The sequence below is a fragment of the Coniosporium apollinis genome (assembly GCF_000281105.1).
Source record: "Coniosporium apollinis CBS 100218 chromosome Unknown supercont1.57, whole genome shotgun sequence".
Lineage (NCBI taxonomy): Eukaryota > Fungi > Ascomycota > Dothideomycetes > Coniosporium > Coniosporium apollinis.
This window is the reverse complement of record NW_006913319.1, coordinates 1-13,949: the sequence shown is the minus strand read 5'-3', so window position 1 is coordinate 13,949 and position 13,949 is coordinate 1. Positions and strand designations below refer to the sequence as shown.

The 13,949-nt window shown below is 47.5% G+C and overlaps 5 protein-coding genes across 5 annotated transcripts; 1 reads left to right on the top strand and 4 right to left on the bottom strand.

The window, feature by feature from the left end:
* Window positions 1-560: 560 nt before the first annotated feature.
* W97_08419 (uncharacterized protein) lies at window positions 561-1,627 on the bottom strand (the record flags this gene model as incomplete). The annotated part of the gene is made up of 4 exons (XM_007786386.1): window positions 561-690; window positions 749-1,263; window positions 1,315-1,419; window positions 1,538-1,627. 4 exons carry the CDS (start codon window positions 1,625-1,627, stop codon window positions 561-563), a joined length of 840 nt encoding a protein of 279 aa, XP_007784576.1.
* Window positions 1,628-2,973: 1,346 nt separating this feature from the next.
* W97_08418 (uncharacterized protein) lies at window positions 2,974-3,939 on the bottom strand (the record flags this gene model as incomplete). The annotated part of the gene is made up of 1 exon (XM_007786385.1): window positions 2,974-3,939. One exon carries the CDS (start codon window positions 3,937-3,939, stop codon window positions 2,974-2,976), a length of 966 nt encoding a protein of 321 aa, XP_007784575.1.
* A 427-nt stretch (window positions 3,940-4,366) lies between these two features.
* On the bottom strand, window positions 4,367-6,322 carry W97_08417 (uncharacterized protein; the record flags this gene model as incomplete). Its single annotated transcript, XM_007786384.1, has 3 exons — window positions 4,367-5,234; window positions 5,323-5,596; window positions 5,791-6,322. 3 exons carry the CDS (start codon window positions 6,320-6,322, stop codon window positions 4,367-4,369), a joined length of 1,674 nt encoding a protein of 557 aa, XP_007784574.1.
* A 1,161-nt stretch (window positions 6,323-7,483) lies between these two features.
* On the top strand, window positions 7,484-9,503 carry W97_08416 (uncharacterized protein; the record flags this gene model as incomplete). Its single annotated transcript, XM_007786383.1, has 8 exons — window positions 7,484-7,610; window positions 7,664-7,703; window positions 7,762-7,857; window positions 7,919-8,723; window positions 8,770-8,824; window positions 8,871-8,931; window positions 8,997-9,177; window positions 9,261-9,503. 8 exons carry the CDS (start codon window positions 7,484-7,486, stop codon window positions 9,501-9,503), a joined length of 1,608 nt encoding a protein of 535 aa, XP_007784573.1.
* A 321-nt stretch (window positions 9,504-9,824) lies between these two features.
* W97_08415 (uncharacterized protein) lies at window positions 9,825-10,985 on the bottom strand (the record flags this gene model as incomplete). Its single annotated transcript, XM_007786382.1, has 2 exons — window positions 9,825-10,759; window positions 10,835-10,985. Coding segments are annotated over 2 exons (1,086 nt in total), but the record flags the coding sequence as incomplete, so codon positions are not given.
* Between the last annotated feature and the right edge of the window lie 2,964 nt (window positions 10,986-13,949).

Genomic DNA, 13,949 nt, shown 5'->3' with positions numbered 1-13,949 from the left:
GTGAGTGTAAATTGGCCCGAAACGAGGACTGATGCTGAAGGCGATGGGAGAGGGCATATTCGTGGGTGTTAGTGTATTCTAGGCCGAAAGGGTGGATTTTCCTGATGTTGAACCTACTGTAGTTATAATTATATAGTAGCATATAAAGCTATTTATTAGATTGTTAAACCTTGTGCCTACTAAGCTCACTTGAAATAATAGCTTATTTAAAGATCCTTTGCACGCGATTGTATCTGACTTGAGTCTTTAGTACTAGGCTATTATCTGCATTTGATTGATTTCATTGCAAGAACCTTGCATTACTAGGATTAAGCTACAGGTAGGCCGTCTAGATCGTCGAAGTCTCTTAACTAATCTATGTATCCGTACTAGAAGTATACTTAAGAACCTATCAGGTTTACAGCTTAACGAACCACGACCGCAAGAACATAGATACGAATCCTAGAAAAATACCTATCAAGATTTCGCCGGTTGTTAAGGTGAACATACTATCAACATCGGACTTGCCGAGAGAATCCACTCATATAACCCGAAAATGCCTCTCTTAAAGACAGAGTCATCTAGACAGTTTGTTGGGCCGGTTTCGGGTGTGGGAACGGAGCGTACATCTCCTGCGGGCTGTGCGGGCTGTGCGGGCTGTACGGGCTGCGCGGGCTCAGCGATGGTGCCGGGGTGCTAGTGTACGACCTCCTAGCTACGCGTTAGCAAACAGTCTCATTGTCATCGCTTTTCGGTCGCAGCTACATACATATCACCGACGTCAGACCGGGGGCTCGCGGACCGCAGAGGCTCTTCAGAATATGGCGGGACATCGTAGGGCTGCTGGCTGAGAGCACTGCTTCGGTAGTCCTTGGGGAGTACGGGCACGAAAACTGTGCCGCCGGATTGGTACATATCCGGACCGTGACGCGTAGCAGATGAGAGAGGTGGAGACGCGAAAGGCTGCTTGAGCGTTCGGCTGCGACTGAAGAAGTAGTAGAATAGTGCAGCGGCGAGCAAGAGTATGGCTGCGCCGCCGAGGGCGATACCGACGATCGCTCCGGTGCTTAGATCATCATCCTCCTCCTCCTCGGCTGGAGCTGGCGTCGGTGTCGTACTAGCTGTAGCGGCTGTTGATGAAGGCAACGTTGACGTTGAGGTTGGGGAAGTCGTTAACGACGCGATTGATGACGATGCCTCGGGAGGGAAGGGATCGCCAGGATTCATGACATATGCTGCCTGTAGAGCAAGGCTTTTCTGAGTCTCTAGCGATACGGATTTGTTCTTCGCGGCATGAGCGTAGGTTAGTGGACTGGGAGGCTTGGGACAGCTTACAGGATTGATGACGCCTATCATAGCGTAATTGTTGCACGAACCGGGAGCGGAGCAGTAGTAAAATATTGGATCTGTGTTGTTGATACGGAGATTCCAAGTTGGAGGCTACGTAAACGAGTCAGCTTAGGCTGCGCCTACACAAGCGGGTTGGAGATAGCACAGCGATGAGTGCATTGCGTGCGACAAATACTGGTCGCATTAAGAGAGAGCGGTTCGTGCTTACATCGTTCAGGAAAGCATCAACTGGACGAAAGCCGGAGAAGAAGCCGACCTTGCCTCGGCCCGTATTCTCATACGGTATGCACGGGAACATATACTCTGCCCGCACAACGGAGTGATTTGGAGGGAAGAAATTGAACTCGATAATGTCGCCAGCATTCGCCTGTACAACGTCCGGTCTGAACTTATGATCGATTCCGACGGACACAGTGTATGTCTGAGCCGCACTGCTGGATGTCGCAGATGCTGCCGCAGATGCCACAGAGGTTATTGTCGCAGCTTCCAGAGATACGAGGTCGGATTCTATAGAGCGGAGGACGGAGTAATCGGTACTCTGCGCAGATACAGTGACTGTCACGGCTTCAAAGAGATATGAGTTCGAATCCTATAGAGCGAAGGATGGAGTGATCCGTACCTTGCGAAGATACAAGAGCGGTGGCTTGGAGGAGGAGGAAACACGCCGTTTTAGGCGACCACGCAGATGCGACCATCGTAGGATGCTAATTGAGTTACAGTAAGCCGCAGAGGAATTAAAACCTGCGCCTTGATAGTAGGAAGAACTGTAGCCGATAATAAAGCAGGAATAAGTGGTACAGAGAGGGGAAGGGCGAGATCAGTGATAAAAAGTCCTGCCCGTCGGGGCGCAGCTGAGAGCCCATCTTGATGAAGAATAGTGGCTGGATATTCAATAAGGTGGAGCGGCCGTAGGGCTGAGAAGATGTCTCGCTTCTACGAGATGGGCGCTGATGCCCAGAAAGTAGGCTTGAAGCTGAAAACCAAACTGCGACGTGAGTGGTCACCAAGGGGCCATCTAGTCATTAGGCAGACCGGTCTGCGACTCGTGCATAGAGCCATTGCAGAACGAGACAAGCACGCTCTGCTGATACGCAGTGTGGGAGAGTGTTCATTTCCGTCCGCCGGGAATGTTGATGGGTAGTCTTCCAGCAACCATCGCACGCCTCGGGTAAGTACTTGAGCAAATCAGGCGCATGAAATGGCTCAACATCACGCCCCGCTAAGACCACATCGGGCGACGCACATTACTCAATCAAGATAAACTGCCAAAGTCTTCAATTCCTCTTGGTCCTTCATCTACAGTACCTTTCCGATCTTGCTCGCTGCAGGAGCCTTTGTCAATGCGCATATTTCTCCGCAACATGCTGGGCTTGGCGAGCTCGTCAGCGTCTTGCCAGTGATCGAGTACCCTTGCTACACACTTGTGGAATGAACCGCCTAGGCGATAATAATAATAAAAACGATGACATGCTAGAGCTGTGACAATGTAGCTTTGAAGATGGATATTATAGCATTTCGAAGCAAGAAAAGTAGATGTTCGCGTTTACATACTATGCACAATGTGGTACATAAATCAGTACGCCTAAGTAGCTAATCGTTGGCACAAGGCACAAACTTCTTTTGATAAGTCCTACTAGGACCGACTTATAATGTAGCTTTCACACCCTTCGGTAGCCGTAAAATACTCTGTTGCGTCATGCTAGCCACCATCCTTCCCTTTCGATTCCATAGCCTTGACTCTGAATACGTCCTCCCCTCGTCCCCGGTGATAGTCTTCATCTCCCTTAGATGCCAGTTATTTAGATCAATTTCTGAGAGGAAGACTCTGAGCGCAAAATCCAGGCTCGAGCATGCGCCAGCATCCTCTAGAAACTGATGGCTATAGGCCAGCGGTACGAAAGACAGCGCGCAGTCCATTACAAAGGCCAGAGCAGATAGCTGCTCTGCTTTCGTGACCAGAGTATGCTTGCTCCTGACCCAATCAGCGGATACCTTCTCCGTAATCGAAAGCTTGTCCTGAATTGTCCTGATTTCCTTAGCTATCCCCATCAGATTCTGCGCGAACACACCCTCAGGACATTGCCGCTGGTCCCAAAATCGGCCCATGAGGTCGAAGACTGCTTTGTGCGCATCCACACGTCTTTTTGTCAACCCATGCTCAGACACCAGCGCTTCGCGAACCGAATCCCAGGTGGGGCAGTTGTCAACATCGGGATACTGCCTTGAGGGTGGTGCGGAAAAGCGCAACATCGGAGGCTCCTTGACCTGGAAATCTGCCAGCAGTAAGAAACAGGGTCGCTTCGTGCCATCGTCCTGCCGCTGGCTAATTTCGACCCGTCTTGTGGCGAACGTTCTCGTATCGCGGACGCGATGCACAGTGCAGAAAACCTTTCGATCCGTTGATGAGGGGCCCAGGTAGTAGCCAAGTGCGGAATATAAGTAGTAATGGGCTTGAACACTCTGGCATGCCCCATTCACAGCTGTTCCCATCGTGCAGCCGCCATATGCCATTATACCGGCGTTGCCCATCTTGCTTGGGCTGTGGAGAGAAACGTACTCATCGGGTTTCGCTTCTTTTAGGGCGACTTGTTCTGCTACCGTCGCTGCCATCTTGACTAGAACTTTTGGGGCGAGTATGGTTTCCGCTGTCGGTATGGATGTTTGCTGAGAACATGCTTCAGCTGCGTGACTTGTTATCTTAAGATACGGGTTAGAGAGGCTGACCCTTTTGGCTTCTTGGCACGTACGCACGGGTGGTGAACAGCTAAACCAGCTGTTACTTGGTTACTTGCTAATAATAGATACGCTACCTCTTTTTACTAAAAGATATAAGTTAAGCGAGGAAGAGAACTCTAAGACGTCTTGATAACTCAGGTTTTCTATTACTTGGTAAGTAACTCAAAACCGCTCCGAGTGTCTAAAACGTCTAAAACGTCTAGGACGCTCGCAAAGCGCTCGGAGCGCTTAGAACCTCAGTCGATTTCCCGAGCGGGCAAACGATTTGTAGATGTACCTCTTTCCTAATAACCAAACCCCTTCAGTCAATCCGCCTCATCCTTGTCCCTGCCGCCAAGCTCCTCACACTTTCCAACCGTCCCCCCGCAACCTCAAATACAAACTCATCGATCCCATACCCATCAACCGACCAAAAATCCACGGAAGACCAACTCTGGCATCCATTGTCAAACAAGCCCTGGCCCCCTTCCACCGCCGCGCGCGGTCCAGGCGGGAGCAACAGCGGGATCGCGCGAAATGACAGCTGCGCCGCGCCCGCGCTCGCATTCAAGGAAGGCGACGAAGGCGATAGCGTAACGAGGCCGGTGGGGTAAAGGCGCACACTGAGATTTGCGACGGGGAGGGCGGCGGCTGGGTACGTCAAGTTGGCGCGCCAGTCGACGCCGCGCACAAACCACGCCTCCAGGCCCAGCCCCGGGCGATCCCGCTGCACCGTCAGCGTCAGGTTCGCGCCGTCCACTGACGGGTCGACGAACGTGCCCGCGAAGTTCCGCGCCGCGTTCTCCGCCGCGGCGTGCTCGGCGGCGGTTACCCAGGCCTCGCCGACGGCGTCGCGCAACGGGAAGCGCGCGCTGCCGGCTCTGGGGCCGGCTACCAGCACGGAAAAGCCGAGCGCGTGGTCTGGGGAGAGCGCGAACACGGCGGCATAGCCGGTTTGGCCGCCGAGCTTGGTGTAGAGGTCGGAGATGCGGGTGCGCGGCGAGCTGGGAGAAACGGGCAGCGCGAGGCGGTTGATTTCCCAGGGCGCGCCAATAGTGGTGGTTAGGGATGCGGTTTGGCTTTGAGGTTTCAGCCAGGCGCGAGTGGTGCGCGGGGGCAGGAGCGCGGAGTGCAGGATGGAGAGACCGGTTGTGCGCAAGTCTGCGGTGTTAGAGTACAGGCCGCCGGAGCTACATGTGCAATACACACTATCAGTATTGCAAACGTGATCGACTGGCGGAGGGGATAAGAAGAGGGGGGGGGAGAGGAGAGGCGTACGGCGCAGTGATCTGGTTGTCGAAGCCCCATGAGGACTCTGCGAAACTGCCCGGTAGAACAACCGCATTGAGACCTTCCCTGCGGGGCTGTCTCGCCGAAGTGCCGTTGAGCCCCAGCGGCGCGAAGAGAATGCTCTGCACTGCGTCCGCGTATGGCAGGCCCGTTAGCCGTTCGAGCACGCGCCCGAGAATGCCGAAGCCAGCGTCGGAGTAGAGAGCGGTTTCGAACGGAGGCACGACAGGGCGCTTGCGGGTGCGCATTAATGTGAGGAACTCTGGTGGATGGTTGCGTTAGCGAAGAAGATTGGTGGAAATGGGCGGGGAAAGTAAGAGAAGAAAGGGGTGTAGGCATGCCTTGGATAGAGCACTCCGTTGACGGGGTGATCTCACATAACACAGTCTCGACAGCTACAAAAAAAAGTTAAGTAAGTCCATAAACATCATCAAAAGAGAAGAAGACATCACTCACGCATCCCCCCAGTACCCGCTAGCTGCGAGGCGAGCGCACCAACAGTAACCTCCTCCCAACTAATCCTCTCGAGCGGATCACTTCCCGCATTGCCCGCCAGCTCCGGTAGATACCTTGTCACGGGGTGATCAAAAATCTCCATCCCCGCCTTAACTAGAATTGCATATACCGAGAGTAGTTTCGACACGCTGCCAATCCGGTATAACGTGTCATCGTTGAGCACGCCCGCCGTTAAGCTCCCGTTCAAGCCCGGCGCGGCGTGGTGGTAGCTGAAAATGGAGCTGTTGGTGACCGCGGAGAAAACATTGATGGAGAAGGAAGTGTGCGTGCGGTTGATTACGCCGGAGGAGAGGAGAGACTCGAGCTGGGCGGGGAAGCGGGACTGGAGTTCGCGAATGACGGTGGTGCTGGATGGGTCGAAGTTTGAGGGGAAGGAGGGGCCAAGAATTGGGCAATCATCCGTCGGAAGGGCTTGGGTGGATGAGCGGAGGAAGGAGAGAAAGGGGAGGAGAAGTGCGATGCGCCGGAACATATTTAGCTCGTTGCAGGAAAGCGTGTCAAGAACAAGAGCGGTGCGGTGCAATGCAGAGGAAGCGCGAGTAATAGGTAGCTACTCAACTCAATGCATCTCGTAGAGGAACACGATTCGGTATATATATATACATACACACCTACGAACAACAGCATGCCTTAACCCACAGGAGCGGTGAAATCAATCCCGCCTGCTGAGGTAAGACAAATACGTACAGCATCAGCACCAAGCCTTATTTGCAGGAATACGCAATGAGGCTTAGCCTTTACAGCGTCATAGGGTTGGAGTATTCAAAGGCATCTATTATTGTCAGCGTAAGACGAGTGGGTCGTTAAGGATGACCTTACTCATGTCGCCGGAAAATTATGAGATTGGAGATAGCGGTAAGCCGGCGGTAGACTACTCCAAATCCGCTTCTAAGGGTTCGTGCAAAGTGTCTCGCTGTAGTGTTTATCTCTATATATCTCAACACTACGTTGTGAGATTAACTGAGTGAGTGCTTTATATATTAAAAGTCGGTGCACGCTTAACTTCTACACTATTATAGCGTTGTTTATCGCATATTCGTGATTTGCAGTGTGGTTAAAAAGCCTGAGCGCAATTCTGGTGTTCGCCCCGCGATCTCATAACTTTCCGGCGACATGAGTAATCTCGCCGGCACGACGGTAATGTCCGCGTAAGTTAATAACTAATCACGGAGCTTCGGAACCAGACTTGTAATATCCGGAAGCTTCGGAAGCCTTGCAACTATTTATTAACGTACACGGAGCTTCGGAACCTTAGGAGCTTGCTGTCGTGCCGGAATACCGAACGATGAGCAACACTAGGGAAAAGGGCACAGGGATCTTTGATGATAGACTTTCGCAAGCTCTAGCATAGGTGGAGCACCTACTACTCGGAAGATACGCTCGAGCTAGACTCGAGACTCAAAATGGAATTCGATCTCCAGCTCGACCTCCGGAAACTCCGCGGTTTAGTCCTCCAATGAGTACAACACGCCAATTTTCCTCAAATTTGGTATATAAGCTCAAATAACGGGCACTTAGTAAAAGAAAATTAGTTTCTAGGCTTGTAGTCGAGCGGCACTGTATCTCGCGGACCTAGAGAATTAGGAAATTACATTACTTACCAAAGACACCTGTTTTCGCTTGTGCCGTTACAATGGCTATTCATGTTACCATTGTTCTCTCTGTTGGATTTCTCCTCGTCGTTGGCCTCGTCCGGTTGACCCTAGCTGCGGCAAGGTCAAAGTCGCTCCCACCAGGTCCTCCCACGCTGCCTATGATTGGTAAACCCCTCAGTCCTCAGGCCGCTTCTTCAGATCGCTCACAGCCCAATCAGGTAATCTGCACCAGATTCCGACCAAAAAAGCATACCTTACGTGCGTATCATAGCTCCGGATATGAAGTCACGCCGCAGTTTTGATTGACGAAAGTCAGATTCCAGAAATGGTCCAAAGAGTACGGACCCATTGTTTCCCTAAAACTAGGACCGGGAAATTTGATAGTACTCAACACAGCACGCGCAGTGCGGGAGTAAGCATAGGGGCATCCTAACAGCATGAATCTTTCGGAGTCTGACCATCTTACTCGTTAGCTTGTTTGACAAGAAAGGGGCGATTTATTCCAGCAGACCTCCCAATCATATTGGTACCGAGCTTATCGCTCGGGACAACACCCATTTGCTACTCATGCCATACGGAGCAGAGTGGCGAAACCAGAGGAAAGTCTATCAATCGATTCTCAACATCACTGCTGTAACGTCGCTGCAAAGGCTTCAGGAGGCGGAAGCCGTTCTTACTCTACAGCAACTTATGCAGACACCGGAAAAATACTACGATCACATCCGCCGGTATTCGACAGCAGTCATTTTGTCTTCAGTGTTCGGCATTCGAGGTCCAGAATTCGAAGATCCAAACATTCAGCGCCTCTATCACGTCCAAGACCAGTTTACAGCCATCTTAGAAACTGGTGCCACTCCGCCAGTTGACATATTCCCCTTTTTGAAACAAATACCCACGTTCATGGCTCCATGGCGGAAATGGGCCCTATCAATTCGATCTGAACAGCGGCAGCTGTATTTTGAATTGCTCAAGTGTGTCAAGGATAGACTTCAACGAGGAGTCCGCAGAAACTGCTTCATGGACGAGCTCCTGGACGAGTCCAAACGCGCGAAACATGGCTTGGACGAGGAACATATCGCTTATATTGGAGGTGTGCTCATGGAAGGAGGCTCTGACACAACTGCTTCTACCTTGCTTGCATTTCTATTGGCCATGGTCAAGTACCCCAATGTTCTCAGAAAAGCACAGGCGGAGGTAGATCAGGTTTGCGGTACTGAGAGGTCACCAACTATTCAAGATGTGGAAAAGCTGGAATACATCAAAAACTGCGTAACGGAGGTTAGTTTCATGACGCCGCCAACTATTCACCACTTACAGCCTCCAGGTCTTGAGATGGCGACCTGTGGCTGCGGGTGGCATTGCTCATGCCTTGATTGAAGGTTGAACCTATCATTGATTGCTAGAAGACTCATTTCTGACCGATAGCAGATGATTCGTACGGCCAATATCTGTTTCCAAAAGGCTCTGTGTTCCTAGCAAACACCTGGTAGAATAAAGCCATGGCCTAAAAACCGTTTCGATTTCAATCAGGTTACTAAGGAAGACTCACAGGGCAATTCACCACGACCCGGATTGCTACGATCGCCCCGAGGAATTCATGCCAGAGCGATACACGAAGAGCGAATGCGGCTTCAAAGATGGTTATGATGCTCCTGACGCAATCCGCAAAATTTATGGATTTGGAGCTGGGAGACGAGTTTGTCCTGGCCAGCACCTTGCAGAAAATTCTTTGGTAAGCGATATGCTTCTTTTGTCAAGGGGTGAAAAATCTATTGACTGCTGCTCGCTGCAATCTGTTGTGCTAATCAACATTAGCGGATCAACATGGCGAAACTCGTCTGGGCATTCTCCATCAGTCCTGGCAAGGATGTCAATGGGAAGAGCCTATCGAAAGACGAAATCGATGATTCAATCGAAACACAATGGACAGACGGCTTTTTGACAGCTCCAAAGCCATTCCCTATCACCATCCGTGTGCGTTCTCCGGCACATGCAGAAGTTATCGACCGAGAACGCAAAACAGCAGCGAACGAGGTGTTCCGTGGGTACGAGGGTTAACTCTTTACAGTGACGATCCGGGGATCGAGAGGGATAGTGCATCAAGCTTCCAAAGATTACCTGCATTAATTTGCTGTATAGTGTAGCTTTTTACAATAAAACACTCTCCATGAACCCTAGTATGAAGTATCATGATTATCACTTTGATCCTTTGACCCCGGAAATACTGTCGTTGGCAGGCTCTAAGGGCAGCGCCTTCCAAATGTGGAGGTAAGGTTGCTACAATCGGGGGACGAAGATGTTGAGTGGTCCGTGTCCCAAAACTCCGAGCTATTCGCTCTCTGCCATCCTACTTGCCATGATCGTTTTGAAGACCAGCTTTTACCAAACGATAATCGGCTTCACCGCCTCTCCACTCTGCATCTCATGCAGCGCCTTCTCATACTCCTCCGCCTTGAAGAACTTCACTAGCTTGTCCACCGGGAACTTGCCATCCCTATACCACTGAATCATCTCCGGCACATACTTCGGCGGGTAAGCATCCCCTTCCACCGCGCCGATATACTGCTTGCCCATGACCATGAACTCAAAGATTGGTATCTCCAATTTAGCGTCTACCGGCGCCGTACCGACCTGGATCACCTTCCCCTTGAACCTCGTGAACTCGACGGCCTTCGTAATCAGCGGCACAAAACCCGTCGTATCCATCGTCACGGTCGCGCCCAGGCCGTCCGTGAGCTCCCTCACCTTCTTGACAAGCTCATCCAGCTCCATACCAGAAGTGTTGATAGTATACGTAGCGCCCAACTCCTTCGCCAGTGCCATCCTGCCATCAACCTTGTCGACCCCAATGATGGTCTTGCACCCGCGGAGCTTCGCCGCCATAATCCCGCTCAGGCCCACACCACCCAGTCCCATTACCACCACTGCATCATCCGGCGTCGCGGCAGCTACGTTGTATATCGTCCCGCTGCCAGTCTGAATTCCGCATCCCAGCGGCGCGAACATCTTCAGCTCCTCATCGTCCTTGACGACACCCTTCGCATTGACAACGCTCCTCTCATTCACAATCGTCAAGCTCGCGAAGCTCGACTGGCCAAAGAAGTGGCCGAAGATATCTGGCTCCTTCTTCTCTGACGAGGACGCGGAGAAGTCGTGCTGGCCGCCGAAGTTCAGCGCGTTGAAGTCGACGCAGTGCGCCGGATGGTCGGACGTGCAGAGCTTGCAGGAAGCGCAGGAGGCGAAGGACAGGAGGACCGGGTCGCCGGGTTGGGCGACGGTGACGTTTTTGCCGACTTGCTTGACGTAGCCGGAGCCTGGTCTTGCTTGTCAGAATTGTCTTAACTACTAGGCGTAATCAATCGATGGGGTTGGGAGTGGTGAATGCTGACCTTCGTGCCCTAGAACTCGGGGGTACAACACGCCTGGCCCGTCCTTCAGGTTCTCGAAGTGTACATCTGTGTGGCAGAGGCCAGATGCTATAATCTGAACTAGCAGTTCATCGTCTTTAATCGGTCGGACAGAGACGTCCTCGAGCTTCCACTAGCCTTAGTTGACAGGGCCGTAGGCCACAATAGCTTTTGCAGATTCGCTAGACATTATATTAACAAGGTGGGTGGTCCTAGCAATAAATACTACAAGGCTGTAAATAGGGCATTTTCGCAGCGCGGCTTAGAGGGGTAAAACGAGGCCGCGGCTTAATAGCTAAGCTCTTTAAATAGTTTAGTATTAAATTCTTAATATTCTATTACGACTACTAGTAATTATAGTTATTTAATACTTTAAATATTATAAATCTAGCTACTATTATCTAATAACACGATTATATTATAAAGTTAGAGGGGAGTTTAGTTCTCTATATATCTCTTATTACTACTCTACTCTTTTAATATAAAGAGTATTACTATATATTTAGATATATTACTTCCTACTACTATCTATCTAGCTAGTAGATACTTAAAAGTATAAATTCTAAAACTATTCTTTAGAGATTAAGGTAGTATACCTAAATACTTATTTATAGATATATACTAACTACTTATCTTTAAGGTTTACTAAGTATAAGATATACCTTCCTATTACTCTTCTCTATATTAATAAAGCTAAATACTTAAACTAATATAAGCTTAATTTAAAGATAGCTATTCTTATATTTTTCTTAGCTATCATATTTTACTAGAGTATTTATATAAACTCTATAACTTATTCTACTACTCTCTACTCTAGATATTTATAATAGCTACTAGCTTTAGAGAGTTTCTAGCTTAAAGATAGAGTTAGTATATCTATTAGTAGCTTTATTTAAATAATTATAGGGTGTACCTATTTTATACTAAAATAGTTTTAAGAGTTTATAGAAAAGTACTTTCTAAGGTGAGCTCGAACTGCAGATCCTTTATAGTAGAAAGAAGAAAGTAAAAAATATAATATAAGCTACTATAAGTATAGAGAATATATTCTTAAAAAGTGAGATTTAAAATAGATTTAAACTATAGATCTTATATATAATACTATAAATACTATATATAATATAATTCTCTTATCTAGACTATATATATATAAAGTCTCTATACTATATATAGGTAGTTTCTCTCTAATATATACTAGTATATACTAGTATATATAGTGTAGTAGTATAGGAGGTTTATTATATAGAAGCTAGTATAGAGTATATATACTAAGATTAGATAATCTTTATTAATTAGTTAGATAATTAAGGTAGTTAGCACTAGTTACATTATAGTATTAAGTATTACTATACTCGTTCTATATATTATTTAGCCTTATATAACCTATTACTATAATTCTATTACTACCTTAATAGTTCTACCTTAATACTTTACCTCTATAGACACGCACAATCTACTTACCTAGTACTACATACCCTTTTTATTCCTAGTACTACATGCCCTTTTTATTCCTACTCTCCTCCCAATTAACTAACTCTCCTATTAGCTACTTTTACTATTATTCTACTCGCACTAAACTACTCACGCTAGCACTAACTACCTACCCTAAGCGGAATAATATAATCTCCTATTTCCGGAATTCTACGCTGCTAGGCCTATCTATAGAAGCCTTTCTCCACTAACTTTTCCCCTTACACCACCCTAACTAAATTATAGCCGCGCTAATATAAATATAAATATAGATGCATCTAGTAACTACTATATATTACTAGGCTACCCTACGCGTCCTTTTACCTCTATATATTCTATCTACCGCCCCTTACCTATATCTTTCCCCCCTTTCTCTACACACCTTAATATTCTATTAACCGCACTATAGATCTAGATCTATTTAACTACTTTTTAGACTTTAAGGTTTTTATCTACTAACTATATAAGCGCGCTATCACCGTATTCTATATTTAAACCCACCTAAAAGACTACTATAAGAGCTATCCGTCTATATAGCCTCCCTCCACTATAAGTCTAGCTATAGCCGCCCTCCTTAAGTAGTATCTACTTACTAACCCTAAGGCGGACTCCTTTAAACTTCTAGCCCTATTCGCCTCTACTATTCTAGACGTTCTAATCTTTAAGGATAGCCTACTATACCTATAATACCCCTTTATAGAGTGGAAGTAGGAGACTCTATAGAGGCACCTCCGCGTTTAGTATAAAGTAGGCTTCGGCTATAGAGGCCGGCCTACTAAGCAGGTAAAGAATATAGCCGCTAAGCTCCTACTATAGACTATTTACTACTAGCTATACTAGCGGCTACTTCGCTATACTATCGCCCGCCTAGTACTGCATGCCCTTTTAGCATCTGACCTCCTCCCAATTTCCCCGCCCTCCTATTGGCTTAAAATAAAAAATTACTATTTTTAGAAAGTAAGCGGATAGAATTATAGAGAATCAAATTTTAAGCGGTAAAATATATAGTAGTTTTGCCCGATTAGGCTTATTTCCTATTTTATAGGGGGGGAGAGTTTTAGAATCACGAGTTCTAGAGAAAAAAAGAGAGAAAGATAGATTATTAAGAGATCTAGTATAGCTGTAGAAAGATTAAGTAGCTTTAAGCGGCTAAGTAGGGTAAAAAAAGTATAGTTTATTATATTAGTTCTCCGCTAGTCCTGCTAACCGTGTCGATGGAATTTCGAGGGTTTACTAAGGACTCTATTTTCCATACCGCTTTTCCAAGTGCTTGGAAAATGGAGTCTCTTAGAAAATCCCTTAGAAAATAGAGGTTTTCGTTAGAAAATAGAGTATTTAAGGGGTATTCTAGGCAGCTTAGTAATACTAGAAAACAACTAGACTAGAATAATAAGTATATCTAATTTACTAAATATTTTATTTTCTACTCCGAATTTCCAAGAGCTTAGAAAAACAAGCTACTTGGAAAATAGCTTAGAAAATAGTATATTTATTAGATATAAGAGTATGTAAAGAGTGTTCTAGGTGAGTTACTATTACTAGATAATAACTAGATTATTTTACTAATTATAATAGAAGAAAACTACTACTAGAAGGTTATTTAACTAGAAAAAAGACATTTAAATCT